The 26,064-nt window shown below is 40.8% G+C and overlaps 1 protein-coding gene across 3 annotated transcripts in view; it reads right to left on the bottom strand.

Moving 5' to 3' along the window:
* Positions 1–11,316: 11,316 nt before the first annotated feature.
* DSP (desmoplakin) overlaps positions 11,317–26,064 on the bottom strand; it is a 38,690-nt gene continuing 23,942 nt past the window's right edge. Inside the window, exons 16-24 of one of the 3 annotated variants that reach the window (XM_057369122.1) lie at positions 25,205–25,371; positions 24,755–24,893; positions 23,365–23,558; positions 22,348–22,510; positions 21,664–21,747; positions 20,639–20,746; positions 19,907–20,005; positions 18,582–19,079; positions 11,317–15,210 (exon numbers count right to left, since the gene is read on the bottom strand). In XM_057369122.1, the coding sequence (XP_057225105.1) occupies positions 12,016–15,210; positions 18,582–19,079; positions 19,907–20,005; positions 20,639–20,746; positions 21,664–21,747; positions 22,348–22,510; positions 23,365–23,558; positions 24,755–24,893; positions 25,205–25,371 (4,647 nt within the window). In that variant the 3' untranslated portion in view covers positions 11,317–12,015. Of the gene's footprint in view, positions 15,211–16,787; positions 19,080–19,906; positions 20,006–20,638; positions 20,747–21,663; positions 21,748–22,347; positions 22,511–23,364; positions 23,559–24,754; positions 24,894–25,204; positions 25,372–26,064 lie in introns of all 3 variants that reach the window. The other 2 variants (XM_057369120.1, XM_057369121.1) reach the window with 2 other exon arrangements.

The following is a 26,064-nucleotide window of genomic DNA, read 5'->3' on the forward strand; positions in this document are numbered from 1 at the left end:
CCTTCACCTCTTCCTTACAGGAAGATGAGCAGGCAACTTTCTTACTTKATTGATTTGTAAATATGGAAATAAGACATGTATTTTTTACTACTTGGTACACACAATGGAAGTGTATATCAAGGAATATTTAAATGAACTAAGTTTAACCTATGTATTCTCTAACTATTTGCTTTCCTTGTGTGTTTCTTCCCTTTACCCCTAGAAAAGAGTGGGAGAGTGTTCTAGTTTGGGATATATGGAAACTCCCCAAAGATTGGAGCAGTGTTTTTCAGACAGCCAGGTCATGCCAGTCTGCTTGGTAAGAACAGAGATTTACAGTATAAAGCAGAGCAAGCATCTAACAATACATGAGACATTAGGGGGTTGCAAGACTGTAATACTCATTTGCTTAAAAAATTGAGTTTGTTTGAAAATATTAAAGGACTAAGGTGGAAAACTGGTCCCACTGGAATTAGTAGTCTGTTCCCTGTTCTTTCTGTAGAGCCAGGACTTCATCTTAGATCTTCAGGAGGCAAAGCCTCTCTCCTTACAGCTGCAAATCAAAGTACTTCTAATTCCASTTAATTTACCTAAGATTACAAAGAGGTGTGGTTACCGTGATTGGGATCTGTATTCGAATCCAAGTGTAAATTTCAGCTCTAGAGCCACRTAAATTTAAATTTTCAGAAGATAGGCTTTTCCTAGTCTCTGCCTGTTTTTCTTAACTCTTCATGGCCACATTAGTTTTTACCAGGAGTGATAGACGCTGGGTTGGGAGAAGTCACAAATATCAAAGACAGCAAAATGTTACTGTATTWTATATTATTCTGTAACTTTATGACTGTAGGGAGGACAACCATGTAGTCACAACTAGGAACAGTAAATAATACTTATCTTTCAGACATTTAGAAATTAAATAATTTTTTCATTCTCTAACTTTATTCCAGATATAAAAGTCAGTAACTTGCATTTGAACTTCRTCTAATGTTGATAGGGCCAGTTAATAGTGTGAAATGTTTGAAGTGATAAGAATAGCTATAAAAAACAGATACTACAAGAAATCAGTGATTGCAGTGAGAGATACGTTTTTGACAGAGATACCCAATTCTCCACTCCATGACCCACAGATCCCTCTAACRCCTTCATTGACTTTAATCCGGACAGTTTTTAATCCAAAATTCCTTCTGTGTTTAGGTAGCAAGTGCTTTCTTAACCAAAGTGTAATCCTTATCTTCTGACTGGAGTACTAAAAAGAGTCTGGTGGCTTGGCTGAGCACCAAGAGCATACATAATCAAGATGTGAGGTGTGTTTCTTGCATGGCCTCTCTTTGAAACATTAGAGGATCATTATGGCTTAAAGATAGTTGCTTTCTTTTTTAATTTATTTCCTCCCCAATCTGCTTTTAGACCAGCCTGGTACATGCATGTCCATGAAATCATAAGGCATATGGTATGTCAGAGTTATTCCAAAATGTACTGCCATTGGGCAGCAAGGGCTGTAGAACTACCTCTCACAGAAGAACTTTTATTTTTTCCATCTTTTAGGAACCAGAATGTCAGCTTGGAGGTTATTTCATCTTATCAGTGATGCCCCTGCTCCAGAGCTACCAATTAATACTCACTTTATAGTTCACAAGTTGTATCAGACACAGTAGACTCAAAAAGATCCTCTGGCTACTCAGACATGTGGCAAATAATCAGAATCCTTGAACAACACAAGTAATTACAAAGCATATACCAGTTGTGTCCTTATGTTCCCTTCTTTAAATATTATCCTTTTTCTTTATCAGATACCCAGTAGCACGGATTATGCAGACCAGTTAGCAGGACTTYAGTAGTTTTGGGTTTGTGTGGTTCCAAAAGAGAGAAAGACATTTTAACACACTTTWCACAGGTTTGAAAGTTCTTTCTTGTATTAAAAAAGTCCTCATGAATAACTGTTACATTCTCTGAAAAAAAAAGGTAAAGTTGGTTCTCAAGGTGGGAAAGCCAGTATTTTGCATTGCCTCATATATCAACTTCAATACTAAGTATCAGTTRTTTAATTTGGACATAACCATCTCACCCCTGTTCAAGTGTCTCACTCACTTGCAAATGAGTATTCTGAATAGTAACATTTCAATACAAGTAGACATTTAATCACTCTACCTTTTGAAAATGTTATCTTTAGGATGAATTTCAATCCAAACACCAGTGTGGCTTCACCTCTRTGCAACTGACAGTCTTTCTTACTGCCTTCCACTGATTTAATGCATTGAGACCCATCACTGCTCATTAAGTACCTGTAACAGCCCCTGGGACCCACTACAGCTCCTACATATACTTTTTAGGTGTGGCTTACAGTCAGRGGCAGCCAGTCCTAAATACACACCATTTCTGCGCAGATACACCTTTTCTATGCCTATGTTTTGTGTATGTGTTTTTGTTGTAGTTGTTGTTTTGGGTGGGGGGGTTTAATGCGTTGATTTCCAGCTGCATCTCTTCTCTGCTCAGGCTGTAAAAGGAAAGCCAGAAAAAGCAGGATGAATGCAGGATTTATCCCAGTGCTGGTGCTCTCAAGAGGTGCCAACAAGCCCAACACATTCTAGACCCTACCACTGTAACAAAAATGCCTTTACAATTTACTATTCCTGCTCCCTCATGGAAATAACTTTCCCAAAAATGAGTTCTACTGATTCCAGCAGGACTGAGCTTTCAAGCACTGAGAAGAATGCAAAAAAACAGGCTTAAGGAATTTTTAGTGATTTTCAGCAGGCTTACCTGAATGACTAGGACTACCAAAAGCTGCCTCCTTCTTAAGGTGGCTATTTCTGCACAGATTACTTAGGAAGGACTCAGAGCCCTTGTGCAATCTCACTTCATCAGCCAAAGGACAGAATTCTAATATACAGCTACATGGTAARCAGAAACACTGCAGTCTTGAGATTATTTTACTCATTACTCTAAAAATTATGGGAATTATTATTATACAGGGTGATTAGTCCTAACTGTGGCTTTTGCAAAGTATTTTCTAATATTTGTTATTCAAAGGATCACAATTATTTTTTATATCGTATACTGTGTACCACACAAAGATTCAGGCAGCTCATTTATAGCACCATTCCTTTAATTTTGCTGTGTTTATTACATAGGAGCTATGGGAGAGACTGAGAATATGAGCATGATATTAAACAAGGCCATTTTGAGTTTAGGCCAAGATCATGTATGTCAGTGGTACCAGAAATTTCTGTAAAAGCAACTGAATTTTTTTAAGTGATTTTTAAGAATTCATAATGAAAACATTTTACACTGTTTTTCCCCTTTTTGGAAATTGCCAACATCCTTGCTGCGAAACAGCGCTTTTATTCTTACTCCTGGAAGTGCAATGCTAAACTCCACTACATAATGGCATGCAGAAATTGGCTTTCCCTGAAAGGCTAACAGGATCTTTTCTTGGGTGACCATGAGCTGTAGTAGCAAAAAAGCTGTTCCATACGTTGTTCAGGTGGCCTGAAATCAAAGTTATACTCTTGTACTTGAAGATGTCTAACTAAAAGCATGTGAGTGGAACACTATGGACAAACCTCCAGCTTTGAAGTAGTTCTTGATTTGTGTTGGAAAAAACTATCTAGTTGTATCAAAAAAGATTATTGGAGAGCATTAAATTCACTTATATACACAAAAAATAGCAAAAAGATCCTCTGAAACACCAAGAAATATTAAACAGGATGAGGAGCTTTATTTGGAGTGCTTTGTCATTTCCAGAGTGATGAAGGGTGTGCAGGATCTCAGGAGTGGATGGCAGTCCAGGGAAGTGTGTGAGTTAGGGTTCTCTTCAAAATGCTAAAGAAACCAGTTTTCAGGCAGAAGGGCTTGTCCTGGCAAAGATTTCATTGTTTGCTCAGGGTCCCCTGGGATCACAGCACTAGGGGGTAAGAAAAGATTTCTGGGTCCCGAAGACAATACAGTGTATTTGGCRCATTAAATCAGTTTTAGTACTCAAAATAACTGGGATGCAGAACAAAAAGCAAKAAAATTATATCAGAAAGTAACATCTTCCAAAACTTTACCTTCCAACACTACATAACTGACTTTACTGCAAAAAGTCTTGCCAAAAATCTGACGGTGGCTAAAGAGCTCCAGATGATTTCACAGCCTAATTTTTTACTATGATTACACATAGAGGCTTGCCACACAATCCAGTAATATCCTTGGCAATTGCTGCTGCTTTCTAAGCTTTCCCTGCTAGTCAGGGGAACTAGAAATAGTTATTTATTGTTCCTCCAGAACTAAAAAATAAATAAAAGTTTCATAATTCGTTGTAAGTCTGGCTTTAAAACTCTCAAGATTCAGCTAAACTGCATAGTGAGCTTATATCAAAGTCTACTGACATTAACTTCCCTTTTCTATAAGTGAATCATCCCAGGTGTTTTCAACTGCCTTGGCAGGAGGGAAGAATGAGCAGGGTCAAGGAAGCTCCCAGGAAGGCTGGGCTTTGTTGTGTTACACAGCACACACCATCCACATCTTCAGTAGTGGAACCTGGGTGCCAGTTTTAGGACCTGGTGTGGTACCAATACACGTGACAGTGCATCTGTTGTGTACCAACACAGTAGGAAGCAGCATTTTTGAATTTTTTTTTACCTATTCAAATACCATTTCCAGTCTGCTRCAAAGCCCAAGAGGAAAGCCAAGGCTGGAGGAAAGAGGACTGGAAGATGCTCTGGTGCTAGGGCCTAATAGCACCTTYTCAGGGAAACTCACAATTACAATCTTCCTGTGAATTATGAGGATATCTGGGGTGTGGCTGGGACAAAGGGAAGCATCACGTCCCTGCTACAAGCAGAGTCCTATTTACCCCTGGAGCAGATGCACAAGGGACTGTGCAACAATCAGAGCTCAACAAGGTGTGATGAGAATTGCTAAAAGAAAGGGTTTCCAAGATTGCCAGCAGAACGGGGAAGCCTTGTTTGTAGGAGCCACTTTTGTTTCCAGAAGTGAGGTGGAGGGAAGAAAGATTTTCATAAATATTTCTGGAGACCTGCTCACCAAAACTTTGAAAGAGTTCAAGATCCAAGTCTGAATTTGACTTTAAGATACAGATATTTCARATACTGTTATTAAAGGACTGAAAAGCAGGCAAATCTCAGAAAATCTGCTCCAAAAATGACTTTTAGAAGAAGGATAAGCTGAAAGTGTCATGCAGAGGGGAGTAGGGGCAGAAGGCAAACTTGCAAACCTCTCACTCAGTATATGTAAAAATATCTAAAGGAAAATAATACACTATTAGTGTCAAGTTGATGTCTGATGATTTTTRCTTTTCCTTTTTACACTTTCTGTACCCTCTATGCATCTCCCTTACCCCCCATGCTTATCCAGCATAGTTTAAGAGTTCTGCTAAGCAGAGAGACCAAACATCCTGAAGAAGGGATCRGCGTGCCCTGTGCYATCTTAAACCCGAGGCTCCAGCYTTGAGTGAAGCCTTCTCYCTAGAAMATCTTGTGTAAACTAGCCTCTAGCCTCATCCGGGAAAAAGATTCATTAAAATAAGAAGACATTACTGCATTTGTTAAGTTTCTTATTAGAAAACCCTAGATAGATATGCTAATTCCTGAAATCTATAAAACTTGTATCCGTGCTATACATGGGTGTGCATTCTGCCATCAAGTTGTGCACCTGAAATCCCAAATACCAATGTAAAACCCTTTTTTTTATTCCCTTAACCATGTCTGTGTCATTATTGAAAACTGGCCTTTCAAGGCAACAAAGTAAAATCAAGCAGATTATAATTGACCTTTTATGCAGCCACTGCATGCACTAGGGGAGAATTCGAGACACAGTTTGCCATTTTATATCCTCCAGTACAGGCCTCATTTCTGGTTAACAGAGAATTGAAAACAGTTCTTGCTTGACTTGTGAATGTCCAAAAATGTAAATAGAGTCTGATTCAAAAGACAGTGGGTACTCTTTGCTAGCTGGGAACTTGAGAGCACTAATTCAGCTGGTAGCCTGTAATTGCTCCCAGCACTTTCCACAGGCACCTATAAGAAATAAAATTAATTTTATATTACTGGCATTTGCCACCTTCTCAACTTCTCTGTACCTTCCCTATACCTGCCAGATGACCAATCCTGTGATGTTGTCTGACAAGTGAGCAATTAGGTTTGGACTATGGACCTGAACATTAGGAACCACTCCAGAAGGTGTGGTAATTTCTGGACATCCATCCCAAGTGCTGGAATAGAGGATGGCATCACAGGTAGATAAGGGCAGCCAATCCCTGATCCCTCAAATTTTCAAATCAAGGGTTTGTAGGTACATGGACTTCTGATTAACACCATCTGCTGAGTACATCAGTCATGCAAGAGAACATCCCTACAAGATGACCACTTTGAGCAGGCTCTACTGAAGCCATTTGATAATCTGTTGTTAGCATCTATTCACTTTTTCTCGTACAGACAATTTAGATATTCCAAACCATGGGTCTACCAAGGTTTTTTTTTTGGAACTATCTGGATCAATCATATTGATGGATGTGCCCTTTATTGTCCACACCAAACAGCCACTGCTCATATGGGAGTCCTTCATAGGCTGGATGTAAAGCTGTGGCACTTCTCCACCCRTGTTTTGAGGTCTGTCAGATCGATAAAATGTTTGAAAAAATAACTTGCATTCCAGCCCAAGATTCACTTAATAGAYGCAAATCATCTGCAAAAGCCAATGTTGTCAAATGTGTTCGACAATGCTGGGATTCATCCCCTTCCTTCTCCAACTTGCACAGCAGAGGATCCACAGRCAAGCTGAATAAATCTGGCAACGTTGGAGAGCAATCTTTTAAAGTAACCTGAAAGAAGTAGAGGCTCTAAAGTTTCCAGGCTATAGGTAAGTGCATTCCTCCTACTCTCCTCCATAACACATCTCCCAAATAATTTGCCAGAAAGACTAACAATGCTAGATCAATTACAACTATTTTGAAACACATGACAAATACTGCAAACAGATTTACAGATGAAAAAAAAGTTACAGAGGTTTAAAGATTTTCCTGATATTTCCTAAATGCAAATATTTATAGTAACATTTTAAAATTGAACTGAATTTTATAATAAAGTTTTAAAAATAAAACCATATTAAAAAGAAACWTTGGATTATGTTTTTAAATGTCTTAGCTCTGCCAAGAAACCAAGCACTATCCCAGTTCTACCCTTGGCTGCTTGTAAAAAACTTCCCAGTACTTTGCTTTCATAGAAGAAAAAAATAATTAAAATAAAGAACAACCACATTGCTCTTGGCCTAATTTAAAAAAAAAAAATTAGATCTGCAATAATGTAAAAAAGAGAAATYTGATCTGCCTAGACTTAATGGTGAGCCTGGCCCCAGAGAATCTAAGGGATTTTCTGGATGGAAAGAAACAGCTGGGAAATCAGATGGAATCCAAAAGCCTCTAGGGGTTAGTTCACAGAGCAAGAGTTGTGGCCAGATGTGCTTCTCCTCTTATTCTGTGTCCTGCAAGAGACMAAGGGCCTAAGAGGTAGAAGAGCAATTTGGGTAGAGATTTCTCTGGCTTAGACAGATGCTGTGGTCTTGGAGGCAATGTTCGCACTGAATGACAGACACCTTTTATGGAATACATTCATCCTCTATTTACAATCAATTCAGCCATTAAATGCAACGTCTTAGGAGTAGAAAGCCTATTATCCAGCAGGGAGTTGATTTGTAATCATTTGTAATTGACAAGACTCAGCAGCAGTAGTGGCAGCTTGTATGTTTTAGCTGTGCTACAATGTCAGTGCTCATTTAACCTAAGGAACCAGGCTCATCCCTCACTTCCCATCATGCAGGCAGATAGTGGATGTGTCCCTACACCTTGGTGAGAGAAGTTGCATTAGAGTGCCTATTGGAGGAAAGGGAGGGAAAGATGCTTTGTCTCCCACAAGTCTTTTCAGTGCCAGGGAACCCGGCTGCTACCACTTAAGCACCTGCCATGTGGTGACTAAGTGATGATAACCCCAAAAYACTTAGGGGACATGGTTTAGTGGTAGACTTGACAGTGTTAGGTTAAGAGTTGGGCTCAAAGATCTTACAGGTCTTTCCTACACTCAGTGACTCTATGATGTGCATGAGGAGGGTGCTGCATATACTGGAGAATTTAAGAGAAGGCATGTCCTTAGCCAGTGCTTTGCTGCCCCATTTCCACTGATCTCCTAACCATCACCATTTGAGTTACTGGTCTTTTTCATTTGCATGTGCTAGACTTGAATCYTCCTCAAATTTACAGTTTCACCCTGCCTCAGAGAGTCACTCCTGGTCAAAGCAACAGGAATTAGTCTCATACTGTTTAGGCATGTAAAAAAAAGTATTTTTGAGTGTAGCATTATTCTGAGAGCATTACATAACAYGTAAATTAGGCTTATCTCAGGACCACTGAGGATCACAGAAATTCCAGCAAAGTAAATGACTCTTCCAGATTTATACAATAAAAATGCTTAAAAATTGGAACAAATTCAAAACAAAAGCCAACCAAAACCCACCCTCTGCCTAAATACTTATAATTTACYAGTAATTTAAACATAGTTATACTAAATCATATTGTTGTTATTCTGTAAATCTCCCCAACCCTCTTCTACATTCATAAGGCTGGACGATAAATTAACCATGGCATGCACACATTTCCAAACAGCCTAAGACAGACAAAATTCTGTCTTGAGTGCTGCTGCATTGTGCAAACCATATGGTGCATTACACMCTTTGGACCCTAACCAGCAGTAATTTCCCAGCCTCAAAATTCAGGACAACAAACTCACAACATCGAAGCCATTGAATCAGTCAATAAAAACCTCATGAATGAATTGCTGTCCTGCTCAGCAAAGCCCAATTCTCTAAAGAGTTGRACCTGCTGATGAAAACCCTCCTTGGCCACAGCAGTTGAGTCAGCACACTGGGCACACATTGACACTGAACAGGGTGAGCATCACCTACCCCAAGGCACAAGGAGGAAGCAGAAGGCAGCAAATTCAGAGGAGTGGCTGGAAACTATGGGGCTGCTAATCAGCACACTCAGCTCAGCACTCCTCCTGAACAGGGAAGTGCTCACAGCAACAGGCCAGACCAAAAAGTTCATTCAGGCTTTTCAATATCAAGGAATTACTGTGTCAGCAGCAAAAATCATCCAAAGTTGCCAGTCTTTCTTGGTGCAAAAGAGTTACAGCTCCTATGAACATCCTGCCCCAAATACACAGCAGAAGCCCCCAGCTCATGTCTGTGCTCCTTCTACATCCTGCTACAAGAAACCACAGCCTGCTTATACTTCAACCCCCAGGCAAGGCTCTCTTAGCTTAGAAATGCTGAGCACTGCTACACACCAAGTCTCCACACTGCCCCTCTGGGTGTGTCATGCCTCTCTCTGCCAGCTGAGCTCCCACAGGATTGCAAATGGCAGACCTCAGATCTGGAAAAAAGAGATTCTTCCAAACTCCTTCCTCACCACCTTTTGATGGTGAAGGACAACTCTCAATTTATCTCTTTGGCATCCCACATGAGCAGTGTCCTGCTCCACCCGCTGCCTCTGGCTCAGCTGATACTCAGGCCCTGGGCACCTGTGTCTCACGCAGCTCTGGCCACATAAAGCTTCCACTAATACCCCACTACCAGCTGCTGCTGGAGTGTGTGTAAGGAGAAAKCACTGCCACCATAATTTCTGTGAGATTATCTCGTATTTTGGTCAATGTGAGAGGACAAAATGTTGACTAAGCAATAAGAAARGTAGTATGTAAAGATGGAGCTCTAAACAATTTAACAGAAATGCCAGGAATGCCTTGAGTAAAAAACGTAAGCCCAGTCTGCTGTAGACTGTGCAGGATTTCTCAGTCCTTGCAAACTGCAGGGGTGCATGCACCTAACAGTGAATTTTCCTTTGGTAATGACCAGTTTTTTTACTCTTACTGTAGACCCCAGGAACCTTACAGTCATTTAAAACTCCAGAAGCAATCTGGGATTAAATAAAGCTGATTTTTTTTTTCTTTACAGAGTTGTTTTTCCCTATGGGTCAGAAAGCCTTTCAGACATTGACTCTTCCTCTGTGGCACAGCTAACAAACTCAGCTGCAGAGAGAAATTTCTGAAACAGTGAAGATTCCCTAGGAGACAGGATGCACTTTCTCACCTATTTTCCATAGAAGTCTCCAACACTGACTTGTACCAGTCCCATTAATTTCTTAGTCCAGTAACTAAGGATACTTTATATATGGCAGATTTTATACACAGCCYTCATCTTCAGAAAATGCTAGAAATGCTTCTCAGGCTAGAGGTAAACTTTAKCCAGAGACAGCAGGATCAGAACCTGCACTATTCCTTACCACAGAAAGGAAACCTTCTACAAGAAAATTAGGAAGCATTATTAACACTGACTAGCATTTATGCCCATCATCATCTTTCTATCTGTAGCAACTAAAATCCATAGAGCAACAGGGTTCCTACATGGTACATGGGTGAAAGCAKGTATGTGCTTTGAATAATTTTAAGSAAAAAATTATTTCAGCTAYTGGCAAATTATACTAATAGTTTTGTCATTAAAGCACTGTACTAGCAGTTGTATAAAGCCATACTTATTTCTTGTAAGTGATCAATCACTCTGCTGAGAACATAGTGCCTACCCAAAGGTATCTGCACTGTGCGCCACAAAGGAGAGGAAAGGACAGTCTCCATGTATGCAAGTCTGTCTACTTTCTGTGCTGGCTAAGGAACGTTAATTAGAGCTGAGGTGGTTCCAAATCACTCTTGTGTCTTCTAATACTGTTGTAGTGTCTTCTAATACTGTCGTATAGTCCTGCTCTGGTTTCTCAGCTCACATAAGYGGAGTCAGCATGACAGCAAGACATCATGGAAGCACACTTCCACCACACTACTGTGGTTTTCTCAACCTAGGCTTTCAGGAGCCAGCAGAAAAGGTGGAAGGACATTACAGGAGGCAGTTGTTCGGGTTTTGAAAGAAGTTCCTGTGTATTGGCCAGCTAAGCCAGCAGTTCTTTGTTCTGCTCATTGTCCAAAGTTACATGGATGTGTAGGGGAGAATCTGATTCAGTGCCTTGTAGCCGCAGAGACAATGAGCTGGATCACAAGCAGAAGAAATATGCTTCCTATCATCGTCATCAACTCTATAAACATCAGTGCAAATATCCTCCTTTCCCTACCTAAAAATCAGGATCAAAAGTCCTCATTCATAACAGTGATGGCTCAGCATCATGAAAAGTAATGGGTCTGTTTACGTTTTACAACTAAGCTAATGTCTGCTACTTTTAAAAATGGTTCTTTCTCTAACCTGCACCTCTGAGAATGTCGACAAAATTACTAAGTACACACCAAATACTTTAAAACTTCAGAAGTTTATTGCCCAGAATAGCTCACATGGTACAGTTAGATTTTGTTTTGTTTTGTTTTTGTTACAGGGAAATCAAGCAAAACAGTAGAAAATGTATATGGGTTAACAGTAAAACAAAAGCCCAGCCTAATAATAGCCCTTTAYGTCCACCAAGTTATATTTCAGAAAATGGCTAGCCAAACATAAAGAAGGAAAGCATCTGAAAGACAGTTTCATGTTCACGGTATAGATTCTAAACCAGTATTAAGGGCGCTTTCTGTCCATATTGTTAATATCTTCCTCTTTGTAATAGCATATTGAAAAAGATCTATGTGGAAAAGAAGTTAACTACTGCAAGACTTTCAAACCTCAGTTAYCACCTTACAGGTTGATAGTTATGGATAACAGGAGAAGGCACATGACACAGTATTTAAAATATACAGAGATCAATTAAAATCCAAAGACTAAAAGGAAATGGGAATCGAAACTCAAAATTCACAAATATTACTTTTGCATTCCCTAATCTGTAAGTTTGCATTCAAGCATTTTACAGCTTTTTCAGAAGAAAAGTGTAGCACACCCAGAACAGACTTCAAGGCTTTGCTTAGAGTGACTTTGTGGTTTTTTTTCTTTTAGTAAAGGTAATATTCATCATTAGGATGATCTAAACAATAATGAAAAGCAGACACATTCCCTCACTTGTTATTAACGCCCAATAGACCCACTGCTGAAGGTTGAGTATGAGTAAGAATATGAAGCGCTTGCTGATGCATCAAAGCTTCCTCTCCTAGATCCACTCCGTGAGCCTGAACGTGAGCCAGAGCGAGAGCCAGAGCGAGAGCCAGGGGCCGAGGAGACATTGTAGGGACTGGATATGCCTTTAGAGGAAACGGAGGCTGCTTCCAACAGTTTCAGCCCAGTGATGTCTTCTACCATTGACCGGTTCATTGCATCTTTGTAGGATATTTTCAGCTTGGTCTTGGGGCAGGTCAGAATTTTGGGATAGCTGTTGGTGTCYTGTAATTTCTGGGCAGCACGACCGTCAATCAATCCATTCCTAATGGCTTCTTCAGTAGTTATTCTTCCACGGACTTCTGGGTCCACGAGACCTCCAGTGAGGTACTGGAATTCAAGGAACCGCTGCCCAGCCTCATAAGGCAGCCATTTTTCCTTCACTGCTTCAGCTGCTGACATCCTCTTGCGTCCACCCTTTATGCCTTCGAACCCTATGAAGGCCTTCTGGGCTGGTTTGAGACGCGTGGCCATATCCTGGTCGATGATGCCTTGGCTAGTGGCTTCCTGAAGTGAAAGCCTCTGGCCAGTGGTWGGGCATATTATGCCACCTGTGCAGGCCTGGGCCTCAAGTAACCGCTGCCCTGTGATGCTATCCACGATGCCCCGCTGTATGGCTTCTGAAATGGAGATTTTCTCCAAGTTTTCTGTGTCAAATATGGCTGCTATAGGACTGCACTCATCTGGGGTCTCAGAGAAAGAACCACTCCGGATCACCGAAGAAGAACTCCTGACGCTCAGCACGGTGGGAGACCGAGTGACCGAATCATGCCGAAACACCTCATCAGTGCCATTACGGCAGGAAATCATGTCTGCAAACTGCGTCAGGCTTAAGCTGCCAGAACGGTACTGGTCAAAAAATTTCCTCTCCACCAGGCCTTTATCGATGGCATCTTGGATGTCATACTGGCTACCCGTTTTTCTGTCGACAAGGACTACTCTACTGCTGCCATCTGATCCTGTGATAGTTATTTCTTCCCACTCGCACTCCTGTTCAGCCAGTTCCGTGTAGGTGTCATAATCTATGAGGCCTTTGCTGTACGCCTCCTGAACAGACATTTCCCGGTTTGTTTCTGGATCTACAATGACAACCCTGCGCTTCCTAAGGGTGTTTTTCTGCGAGGTGTGCACCACCTTCTTCTTCTCTCTCAGGGGCAGAAGGCAGAGCCCAGTTGCATCATCCTTTATGCATCTTTCTTTCAGCTGCAAGTAGGTCAAGTTTTCCTCTGTGTTGGGATCGAAGAACCCTTTGGTGTCATCGCTCGGATCACTAAGGATCTGGTTGAGCTCTTCATTGAAGTAGCCACGCTTGTAGGCTGTCTCTACTGGCAAGCGGTAGCTCTCCTTGGGGTCRATGATCCCTCCAGTAGCGATCTGGGCCTCCAGCAGACGAATGCCATGGCCTCTCTCTATGAGCTCTTTGTTCATTGCTTGRAACAGAGAAATTATGTTTCCAGTCTCTGGGTCTTTGTACCCAGTGACAGCTCTTTCAGCKGAGAGAAGTTTCTCTTTAAATTCGATTCCAACAAGGCCTCTTTTGTAAGCTTCCTCAACAGGCAGCCTCACATTGCTGACAGGATCCACTATGAACCCTGTGGCTGCCTGGGCTTCCAGGAGTTCAAGGGCTGTCCCTGGCCTAACCAAACCTATTTTCATAGCCTGGTAAATGCCAAGTTTCTCTTTAGTAGACTCATTGTAGATACCAGCAATACAGCTAGAGCCCTGAAGGAAATCAATAATTCTCTCACTCACTTCTTCCACTGTAATTGCACCTCTTTCCAAGTCATTCCTGGTTGATTCTTTAATGATTCCAGCCTCAAGCAGTGCATCTGCTGAGACAGGCTGCCTGATCCCTTGGAATGACATACTCCTCTTCTGCACTGGGAGGAGGAGCAGACCAGTGTGGGGTTCAATCCTGCATTTTTCCTTCAGCTGCATGTAAGTGACTGCCTTTTTGGTGGTGGGATCAATGAAGTTCTTTGTATTGCCCTGGCAGTTGTTTAGCATCCTGTACAGCTCTTTGTCAATCAACCCACGAGACAAAGCTATCTCTTTGGGTAAGAAAACACTGTTGACAGGATCAACAATCCCTCCTACAGCCAGCTGGGCTTCAAGCAGGCGAATCCCGGTTTCTCTGTCAACCAAATTTTTCTTGATGGCTTCAGATACCGGTACGGTTTTGCCTGAGAAAGGATCCTTAAATCCTGTAATAGCCTTTTCAGCTGTATAGATCTGCTCTCTATCATCAAAGTCAATCAGATCTCTGGCGATGGCACTGTCCACTGTTAAAATCTCATTTCGATGTGGGTCTATCACACCACCTGTTGCTGCCTGGGCTTCCAGGAGCAGGACTGCATTCTCTGCTGTAAGCAGCTGATTCCGTTTGGCCTCAACAAATGAGTATTTCTGTCTGGGTGAAAGGGACACCCCTGCAATAGCACCTGCCCCTTTGAGATAGGGTTCAATGTCAGCTGCAACCTCTTCCACCGACCTCTGCCCCTTCAGCAATTTATCCAGCGTGAGTTTGTCTATCAGCTGGCACTCATACAGCTGCATGGCTGTGATCTTCTTCCGCAGCCCACTGAACACCAGCTTGGAGGCATCAATGCAAAAGTCTTCCTCAGTCTGCGTAGATCTGTGAGCCCCATATGGACGCTGCTTGAGTTTCTCAATCTCTCTTTGCAGCCTGAGACGCTCTGAYTCCAACTCTGACTGGCTTTTGACAGCAGTCTCTTCCAGTCTGCACCGGTATCTCTCCTCGATTCGTTTGATTTCCATCTGCAGCCTTTCAATCTCACTCCTCAGGCTGCTCTTCTCCCTCTCGCTCTTCTCTCTCTCACACTGGATCTTCCTTATAGATTCCTCTGTCCGGGAGTGCTGGCTCTTCCACTGATTGAGGTCATTCAGAATTTGCTGCTTCTCACTTTCCAGGCGCTGCTTCAAACGTGATTCAGATTCCAGGGTAACTTTCAAACGGTTCAGCTCCTCTTCTAATCTCTGCAGCCTGGCTTTGTCTTGCTCCAAAGCACTCATTTTTATCAGCAATGTTTCTCTTTCTTGCATAATGTGACTATACTGATTTTTGGATTCTTGAATCCTGCTGGATGCCTACAGTTGTGGAAAAGAAACAAACCAAGAAAGAATGGTTAGAGTTTGTGCTGGTTARAGTTATGCCCTCCACCTACAACGATCTCCAGCCTGTCATTTAACCTGCAGCAAGCTCCCTCTGGGAAACATTCTAGTCCCAGMAGTACCTTACCCAAGACCATGGATACATATGAACCAGAGAAGGCACATTATCCCTTCACTTACAGTGTCTTCAGTACTGCCAGAGACTCAGGAGACTCCATTCTGTTACTCACAGCCTTGATCTTCTGCTGATTTAKCTCTCCACAACATTTTGATACTTCTCACAGTACACTGACAAACACACGGAGCATTCAAGACTCATTAACAGTCTGACGCTCAGCAGATGTCCTGGCAGTCCTACTAATCCAGGGGAATTTGCATCAGCTAAGGACTGGTCATACATGGATAAAAAGGAACTATATGACTTAATTTTCAATTTTTGCTTTCCTGTCAGTTTCACATGTCACTCCAAACAATTTTACCTGTGTTGCCTTGCATTTTTATCGATAAAATGTCTTCATATATGTATATGCAYGAACACCCACAAGCATGCACCTTAGTATGCAGTCCATATTAAACTGAATACAAGTTTATCTGTTTGTAATACATGCATATATATTTATGTGTGTATATATATATATATATGTATGCACCGAAGTTATATAATCCTAAATGTTAGTATTTTTTAAAGATCAGTATTAGGATTTTTAGAATAAAGGAAAGAAGAACTCAATAAAGAAAAGAMAAACTGAGGATGGAAATGAGAAAAGAAATATAAGGGGCAAGGCTAGRAAAAACATTTTCACAAGTGCTCACTTGTATGCATTCAAAGAATAGGTCTTTATACAAGAAACCAGGCAGAACAAAATATTAAAAAATGTTTTCTTTAACTTGTTTATGCTGTTGACTGAAGTTTAAGAAAAAAGGGCCAATAGTTAATTTGCAAATGCCCTTAGTGACTTAGGAACATAAATCCCCAAAACAGTCCATGAAAGGTAGGCCTCTAGTACCTTAGGTACAGCTGACAACATGACTTTTAATCCTCACTTGCAGTCAACATCTTACCCAGCTAATCATCACCTTGGCAGTTTGTTGGTTGTGGGGTTTTTAGCCAGTTTAGTTTGTGACTGCGCTCAGGTCAGCCTCAAAGGATAGCTTTAACCCATCCTTGCTGAAACAGCCTGGGGAAGCACACAGCCATCAGGGGGCTGTTAAAGTGCTCCAGGTGTTCTCATCGTCCCCTAGGATGGTTTGATAGAGACTAGCACAAAGCACAAGTTTCTTCTGGGGCAAGGGCTGAAGACAAGGCACTCCTAGGTGATGAGACAACTTATGGATGCCTAGAATAGTTCCCAGGGAGTAAAGAGGCTAAGGAAGTGGACAAATCCTGCCATTTTTACTTAAAAATTAACAMGAGGAAGTGTCATAAAGGGGATGTTAGTCACAAGTACAGTGACTTCAAACAGCAAAGGGTGAATTAATTTGTTCAAATGGACACTGCAATTAATTATATATGTGAGAAACAGTAAAGCCGGGATCAAAATACGTGTGAATACCTCTAGAGCTTGCTTTTGGAATTTTTCAATTTCCTGTCTCAATTTTTCCCTTTCTTTCTGTAAATCATTAAGCAACCCCTGAAGTTCCAGGGTTTGCTTGCTGCTCATCTGAAGCTGATTCTTTAGTTCAGCAATGGTGGTATTTTTCTCATCAACTTCATTTCTGACCATTCTGAGGTCATCGTACTCCAATCTAACATTTCGCAGCTCTTCCTCCAGTAACAAGTGTTCCTTGGTAAGGTTCTCGGTGAGAGACTGAAGYCTTTCAATTTCTATTTTGCACTCATTCAAGGCTTTGCTTTTTTCCTCAGAGSTTTTCTGTAAGTGCTCATATCGTAGGTGAGCCTGTTTTAATTGCTCCTGTTCTTGGACCAACTGGCGACGTAAAGTCTCAATATCAGATGTGTATTTCCGTATGTCCTCCATGTATCTTTGCTTCTCTCTCACATGACCATCTAATACTTCTCTTTGGTGTCTAAGGTCATCTTCATTCCTCTTCTTTACAATAGATACTTCCTCTATTTGCTGTGTGAGATTAGTTATTTTAACCGATTGGTCTCTGAGAGATCTCCTCATGCCTTCTATTTCCTCCTCCAGTTTTTTTCTCCTGGATGTCTCCTCCATTAAATTTTTGTTCTGTCTGCAAAGTTCCTCCTCCAGCTTATGTTTCTGGATCTGCAAGTCTTTTACAGTGCTCTGGAACTTTGCACTTTCTTGATCCCTGCCTTTTTTCTCTTGTGAAACTCTTTCATAGTCAATTTTCAGTCTGGCCAGTTCCTGCTCTTGGATCCTCAGCTTGTTAATTGTCTCAGTAGCGCTTGTGTTTGCTTTCTGCAGGTCAAACTGGACTCTTTTCAACTGACTGTTCTCATCCTCCACTTCTTTCCTCTGACTTGTTTCTACATCCAACAACTTTCTCAGCCTTTCAATCTCTTTGTTTCTTTCCTTAATGGTCTTAGAAGCATCATCAAGTGACTGTTTGTACCGCATGCTTTCATCWGAGTGCCTCTGAATAACTTGTTTTAGCTCAATCTCCAGCTGCTGTTTCTTCTGAGAAAGCTCTGAGCCAGCTGCCTTCTGCTGCTGAGCATTCTCTTCTATTTTCCGTAGATTATCAGTTGTCTGACTTATTGTATTCTTCAGTCTCCTTATTTCCTCACACAAATTCCTATTTTCTCTCATGGCATTATCAAGCTGTGTTCTATAATTATTTGTCTCCTCTTCCTTTTGCAGGGTGACCTGGTGAATTGTGTTCTTTGTGATATTAATCTCAGTTTCATATTTGTTCTTTAAACTAATAATTTCCTCATCATAACTGTTTCTTACCTTAGCCAATTCATTTTCAAGTTCCCATCGGCTTTTAGCCTCTTCCTGAAGCTGAAGCTTTAGCCTTTCCAGCTCCTTAGTTTTATCCTGAATAGTTGAGGCAGCCTCCTCAAGAGCCTGCTTGTATCTCGAATTGTCTTCCCCACGAAGCTGAATGATCTGTTTCAGCTCCAGCTCTAACTGATGCTTCTGCTGTGACACCTCAGAGCTGCAAGCCTTCTGCTGGAGGGCATCTTCTTCTGCCCTCCGCCGTTGGTCTGTTGTTTGCAGAATGGCATCGTTCAGCCTTACGATCTCATCCTTAAGGTCTCTGTTCTCTCTTGTCAGTCTGTCAACCTGGGCTCTGAGGCCTTTTGCATCATCATCCTTTTGTGCAGCTATCTGCTGGATTGTTGTCTTCTTGATATTAATTTCTGTTTCATACTTGTTCTTTAAATTACTCATCTCCTCGCTAAACTGGTTTCTTACCTTAGCCAGCTCATTTTCATACTCCCTCTTCCGTGTGCCTTCGTCCTGAAGAAGAACCCTTAATCTTTCTATCTCGTACTCCTTCTCCTTGATGACCTTCTCAGACTCTAATTTTTGCCAGCCAAGGCTGTCTTTCTCATTTTGTCTTGTTTTTTGCAACTGGTCATAGTCATTCTTCTGCTGCTCATATCTATCCTCCARCAACTTCCTTTTCCTTTTCTCATCTTCGGTCTCATAAGTCAACCTGGTTATTCTGTCATTTAGATCCTTTATTTGGGCATAGCATTTGTCTAGGTTTTGCTTAGCAGAATTTCCATCCATTTCAGCTTGTCTYTTCATCTCTTCCAAACTCATCAGCTTTGCCTTGAGCTGAGAAATGTCCATCTGGTACTTCTGCAGATTTTGCTCCAGGAATTTATGTTTGTTGCTTGTCTCTGAATTTGAATCCCTAGCAAGCCTGAGTTCTTCTTCCAGGAGCTCAATTTTAGTGTTTTTCATCTGCAACAGGATAGCAGAAAAACAAACAAAYAGAAATATTCCCATAAATATTTGTAACAACTATTTCAAAATCATCGCATGCAATACAATATAAACTTGCAACACTGACAACTTAAATATTTTTGCTGCTTCAGTGAGAAATCTTTTAATTTATTGTTACCAAGAAAAATTCCGGAATCCTTATTTATTTAGAGTCAAACCTTACTTGGAAATGAGCATATAATGACTTTCAGAGGGAAAATATACTTGAGGGAGGAGGGAGGTGCATTATTGATAGKAAAATAGGGTGTATCAAAAGTTCACCAGTGAAGTATGAAATAGTCACCTTTAGAACCTCCCTGATTGTCAAACAGGTGAAAATCACATTCCACATGTGCAACTTCTTAAAKGGGCCCCTCTGTTTCACTGAGCTATATCTAATCAGGAGTTGCTTCTTTTGAAACACTTTAGAATATGGTCTAAAATGAAGTGCCCTTGATTGTGAGGAGCAAGTTTTCAGCACTGAGGTAGCTGTACTCTCACTGAGGCCAAAGCTGGGATCRGCAGGGAAGGATCGCTCGTGGGCCTTGATGAGCACCTCCTTATTTACCAAGGAGACCAATTCTCTACCTCACTTCAGACATGACCTTGGGGKTCACTTTGTAAAATACTGTACTCTTTCACAGAAGATGCACAACACTGCTAATATGCCTCCTTCATATGACACTTCCGAGTTCTGAACATAGTTTTGTGGGCTATTTCACACTGTATTTTCTGCCTCTGATCAGTGATAGTTTGCTAATCTGTGATAAAAACATAAGGCAAAGAAAATAAAAGAGTGAGAATACCTTCAAATCCTCCATGCTCTTCAACATTTCACTCAAGAATCTGTAATAATCTCCTGATCTTGTAAGAAGCTCTATATAGCGGGACTGAGCCTCATTAGCCTTGAAAAGAAACAGAATTGTTAGCAGCTTGAACTGGAGTCGACATGAACACACCTACGTTCAGACCGTTTAAAGGGTTCCAATCTACTTGAGCATACACAGCACTGAAAATGTAAAAAGCAAATTCTTCTCCTCACAAATTCACACAATTTTCTGAGGACTCTAAATGTGTRAATCCTTCCTTCTGAAAAATCCACACTTTTTTTTTTTTTTTTAAGGTTGTTTTCTCCCATGGCTGATGTGATTAAATTCAAACCTTCATCCCCTGGTTCATCATGCTCTTCCTGTCTGACAGTCACAAGCAACCCAAGCTAAACTTTTAACAGCAGTTAATTCCCAGGCTGAAAGTGACTAAATCACTTGAGGCACAAATCTACCTTTCTCACAATATGTATGCAGTGGACACTGCAYAGGAATGAAGTAAATTCCTGAGGGCTTATCTACTGCTTAAACAAGCCCAAGCCTGATTTTACAGCACAATGACTATTCTGCACTAATTCTTTGTGCTTACGTGCTTAGCACACGTTACCAGTGACGCTGCTAAGTATTAGAATACAGCTGGGTATGGCTCTCAATGGCTCACACGGACAAACAAATGTATTCAAAAAACTCATGGAGAGGAAAGAAAGATACCTCTTGTAGAATCAGCACTGAAGGGGACTGAACCACACTCTTCTTGATAGGTATATTGAGCAATGTTTCTAATCCCGAACTGTAGGAAGCAACCTGCAGTTCATAATCCTGAAAAACAAGAGGAAAAGTAAGACCCATTTAGCAACTGCCAAGGAATTCTCTGGAAATCTGTATTTCAGAAAATGCAAAGTTTTGTGTTGTTTTGGTTTTGTTTTCTTAATGAAAAGCTTAATTTTCCCCTTTTTTATATTTCTAACCATGTACAGATGATCCCCTGTCATAAACAGAAGCTCATCAGTTCAAGTACCCCTGTGGAGATTCACAGAGAAGAATGACAAGGGAAAAAGAGAACAAGCATTTTACAAAAACAAGATAAGTGTTTCTCTTAGTTGAGGACTACATAGAGATGAAAAAGATTCATGGGAGCAACTGGTCTAAGTATTGTTATCAATTAAAACTTCATCAGAAATAGCTGTCTCTGCATCTCTTTCGTATCACACATGCCACATCACAAACATAGCAAGATCTTTGTCACTCATCAGAGAGTAAGACTGAGCTGGAGAAAGCACAGATATAAAGGTGACATAAAAATGCAAGGGCCACAGAACCRTTCCTTCCCTACGTTATTGGTTTTCATGGCTATTGCATACCATTCCCTCTGCTAATCTGCATTTRTTTTGTCTCCTAGATCACATTCTAATCAGACCTAATTCACAAGTTGCCAATCTGTTCTTGATTTCCTTCTATTTTTTAACATGTGGACTGGRAAGTTTGGTCTGGCTAGAAAGAGGCTTTGGTTCACCTGAAGAGAACCTCTCACTGGTATCTACTGCATTATCCTGTAGTCTTCAGGTGGCAAGTAGACAAATTATTTTTAYTGCATTTTGTACTCAGAAATCCGTTACCCCAGCAATTTCTGTACACAGACATCAGGGAGCTGACTTTTCACCGTCAGCAGAGCAGAGACAATAGGATRTGCCTGACCATGAAAACCACACCCCATAAAAATGCTGAGATCCAAGTACCTTAATTGCAGCTGAGCACTGATCTGCATGCTTGAGAAGCTCCTCGACTTTGTCTCGCTTCCCACAGATTTCACTGTGCAAGTTCTGTCAAGAGAAAGTGAGCTGTGAAACACTCCTGCAAGATTTACCAGTATTTCCTCCTGTACATGCTGCCTCTGTCAGAAAGAACACCTGTGGCAGGAGACTGCTGCAGCCCAAGGCTGAGAACTGAAATGACTTGTAGCTGGACAGTTTTTACAACTGCAAGYTCTCTGGGCATGAGAAGGCTGTTCTCAGAAACAGCACCCAGCAACTGAACCTAGAGGTGGGTAGTGAGAGTTTCCTGACTTTAGCTCAGATGTATTTACTTCCTTTTTATTTTTGTGCTGTAATTTGTCCCATAAGTTTCACCAACTTACAGTCCCTTGAATTAATTCAAAGCTGATGTGTAAAAGTGTCAATGAACGTACAGGAGCCAAAACCAGTCTTGTTCATAATCTGTTGCAGTGCTGACAGAAAGTAATAAAGACAATCGTATTTCCTCCCTCCTGCCTTCTATATATGTGGTGTTTTTTGGTAGCTTGCATACTTTATAATTCAAAACAAGCCACTGTATTGCAGACTGCATTGATACTGGTATTTTCTGTATAACAAAACAATTTAAAATTCAGGTAATTGAAGACAAYTGATTCAGGTGCTGCATACCTTCTGATCATGTAGGTATCTCATGATAGTGTTGGAATCACACAGCTTCGTGGATTCAATAGAATCCTGCCGGCGCTTGGCATCACAGATCCACTTGCACAGAGACTGGTAGAGATCTCGGTAGGTTTTCAGCTGTTTGATCTGCCTTTCTAAATCCCATGATCTAGGGGGAAAAAAAATGGGAAAAACCTGTCAAAATGGAAAGTCCATTTTCTTTCTCTGTCTTAACACAGTTTTCAGAAATAAGACACAGAAATAAACTAATATAAAACTATGGAAAGCTCTGAAAAGTATATTCTGAACAAAAATTTTAAATAAATGAGAATTGTACTTGTTATTAGTCACCCAATATGGGTTTTTAACACCTCACTTTTGAGTAACGCTGTAATACAGAGGTTGGGCCTTCCTGTCAAAGTGAGGAATGGATAAAACTGCAGTGGTAAAAGTCAAGTTTGCTGACTTCAGTACTCTTGTTCTCAATTTTCACAGAACAATCAGCAACCAGTTAGGACTACATTKTGTCCTCAGATAAAAACAAAATAAAACATACCAAATAAAACATACCCAATCTCTACCCCTCCCCCCAAACAATCAGAATATGCCTTCAGTTCAAGATTCAGAATCAAGGTTCGACTTTGTTAGTTAATTCTTAGYGTTACTTTTTTAACCCCCAGGTATRGGGTGTTAAGGAATAAGCATGGATGCTTTTTTTGAGAGGGAAAATGCTGTCTGGAAGACTTAAACCAAGAACATTAGGAAGAAATAAGAAAAAAAAAAAAACAAAAAGAAAATAGGAACAACTCCTTAGCACATAGCATAGACATTTCTATGGCTAACTACATTTTTCTGCTTGGTCTTGCACAGTCTCTTGTGAAGTTGCTCAAGTCTTACTGCCCTGAAGTCACCACTTGTTCTTCAGAAGCAAAGATTAGTGCACATCAGTTCTTTTAGACCCACTGACAAGATGATCTTGGTAGAAACAGCAGTAAGGAAAATGCTGTGGAAATATGAACAAACCTGTTATCTATCTGCTTCTCAGCCCTCTGCCAGCGGTCTATCAGCTGAGTAACTTTGTCACAGTACTTTCCAATGTCCATGTCATACAGGGTGTATGACTGGCAAGACTGAGAGTGAATCTGAAGTGTTCTCTGCAGCTCATTCTCTAAGGTATTCAGWAGTGACTTCTTCATATTTAGGTCTGCTTTCATTTTCTGGAGAAAAAACCAAAATGCTATCATTTATTTTATTCTTGAGAAGATACTGTTATTTAACCAAGTTAACAGCATTAACACTGTRTTGGGATCTAAAGAYGTTTGTAACTCAGCAAGGTATGTAYAGTGATGTCAGCTGGACTTTACCTATTTAAAGTGAAACATCTACTTTGATACACAGTTTGGCTTAAAAGTGTGTTTARTTTAATGTGTTAATCTTCCTTGGAGATGTTTCTTCACACACAAGCACACAAACACACTTGTTTATGTACAAATACTCGCATACCGTATGTATCACCAAATGGAATATGTAGTGCAGGCAGTGGTCCCCCTTGCATCCCCCAATCACAGGGATGGCTACAGCCTTCCTTCAGTGAAATGCTCAAGCATTTTGGCTTGGTGGTTTTTTTTTGTGTAGTTCAAATTTACGCCAGCTAAGAACAACTCCCAGCAACTGAACTGCAGCTCTCATTTAAAATGATAGCAAGGTAACCTGGTTATGCTCCATACACATACAYACTTTTTCCCTACTAAACATAAGAACAGAAAATAACAAAAGGGTTCTTGTTCTCCCAAGTGCATTCAGAACACAAAAGGACTAGCAGATAAAGGCACATAAAAGATGAGATCTGCAAGACAACTTTGTGCTCAGCAAAGCAGTTATTATTATATTATTACATTATTGTATTATTATTATATACACAGCTCTGTGCTGTTCCCTCGGGTCCTGCCACTGGACACCACAGAGAAGAGATCAGTGCCTATCCCTCTGTTTCCCTTGTGAAGAAGCTGTAGACTTTGATGAGGTCTCCCCTCARTCTCCTCTTTTCCAAGCTGAAAACACCAAGTGACCTCAGACACTCCTCATACAGCTTCCTCAAGGGTCTTCACCATCCTCWTGGCCCTCCTTTGGACAATCCCTAATAACTTTATATCTTTCTTATCTTGTGGCACCCAAAATTGCACACAGGATTTGAGTGAGGTCACACCAGAGCAGAGCAGAGTGGGACAATCCCCTCCCCTCACCAGCTCGCAACGCTGGGCCTGATTTACAGAACATTATATGTCTATACATAAAATACAATAGGATTGGCATTTCTATCTCCTGTGGCTGTGGAAGGACTTTCCAAGCTCAACAGATCTGTGCTGGCAGTATGAATTTTGCTTTGCTGTGTCCTTGGGTTTTGGTCCCTCACCTTCAGACAAGCCCGATAAGCTTCCACTTTATCAAGATCTAAAGGAACAGTCTCCTCTTCAGACAGTCTGACTTCAAAAACTCTGATCACATCTTCTGTTTGCAGAATAACCTGAAGCAGACACCTCAGCGCATTCAAGCTAAAATAAATTATACGAGACAAATCTGTTATGGACTAGGAAAGAAAAGGTGATATTTTAATTAATTGCAGATGATTGGCTAAAGAGAATAGGCAACACAACATTCTCTGATGCCCACAAGTCTCACTTTCCTTTTTCAGTGTCTACCAAGAGAAAGAAGAAATTCACAAAAGGGTCTGTTTCTATCAACATGTATACAATTTGCAGAGAAGAAGGCGTAATTTCACACTACTGGTAACAAAAGGCAGTTTTCTGGACTAAGAATTAAGCGACAAAGTGAGTATTTATTGCTATAGCCTCAATTTACTTACCTGTCTAAGTAGCCAGCAGAAACACCATTAATATTTTCCAGTTTTTGAAAGAGGGCATTTATCTCTGATTGCAAGTACACATACTTCTCACAGCCTCTGAAATTAGGCAGCAAATCCTTGTGCTTATTGAGGGTTTCAGCCATTATTTGAGAGTCATTCTGCACACCCTAATGAAAAAGAGAATGCTTGGTTTACACATCTTTGGTTGACYGAATGATCATTCCACAGCACATGCAGAATTGGTCTCCTTATCCAAGYAGTCTGCTGTTACAGAACCAGCTTGACTGAGGACTGAAGAAGTGGCTGAGCTTGCTCTCTTCAAGGCAAGAAATATTGAGCAGTTTMTTTTTTGATAGTCCACAATAGATAATATCTCTTTTTGAGTATCTCCACTCCAAAACTCAGCTCTGATATGCCAAGGTCCTTCTGCCATTGAGACCTTTGCAACCTCATGGCCTCMCAGGAATTTCTCATATGCTGGACCTGTAATCTTTTTGTACTTATCTTCTCTCCCTGGTCTCCTACAAAGCTAAAAAACTAGAAGCAGGAGAGACTCTGTAAGTCTCATGTATCCAGTCTGTATCTCACAGACAGCACTTTACAGGTAGGTGGTTAAGTGAGGTTAAATCCTTGCAAAAGCATTTTAATGGTGCTTTACTTTGGATGAGGCTTAACATGAACTCATAGCCACTTGACACCACTCTTTCTGTATTCCTTGTGTGACAGAATTTGACTTCTAAAATTCAGGAGTCAACTTTTTCTACTTAAAAGCTAAATCATCATGGTTAGCTTCCAATTGACAATTTTCTGCACAGGACGTGTGTCTTTCCTAGCTGATCATAAACAGAACTGCAATATGC

The sequence above is a fragment of the Malurus melanocephalus genome, unplaced genomic scaffold, assembly GCF_030028575.1.
Source record: "Malurus melanocephalus ecotype Western Australia unplaced genomic scaffold, MMel_1.1 scaffold_103, whole genome shotgun sequence".
NCBI lineage: Eukaryota > Metazoa > Chordata > Aves > Passeriformes > Maluridae > Malurus > Malurus melanocephalus.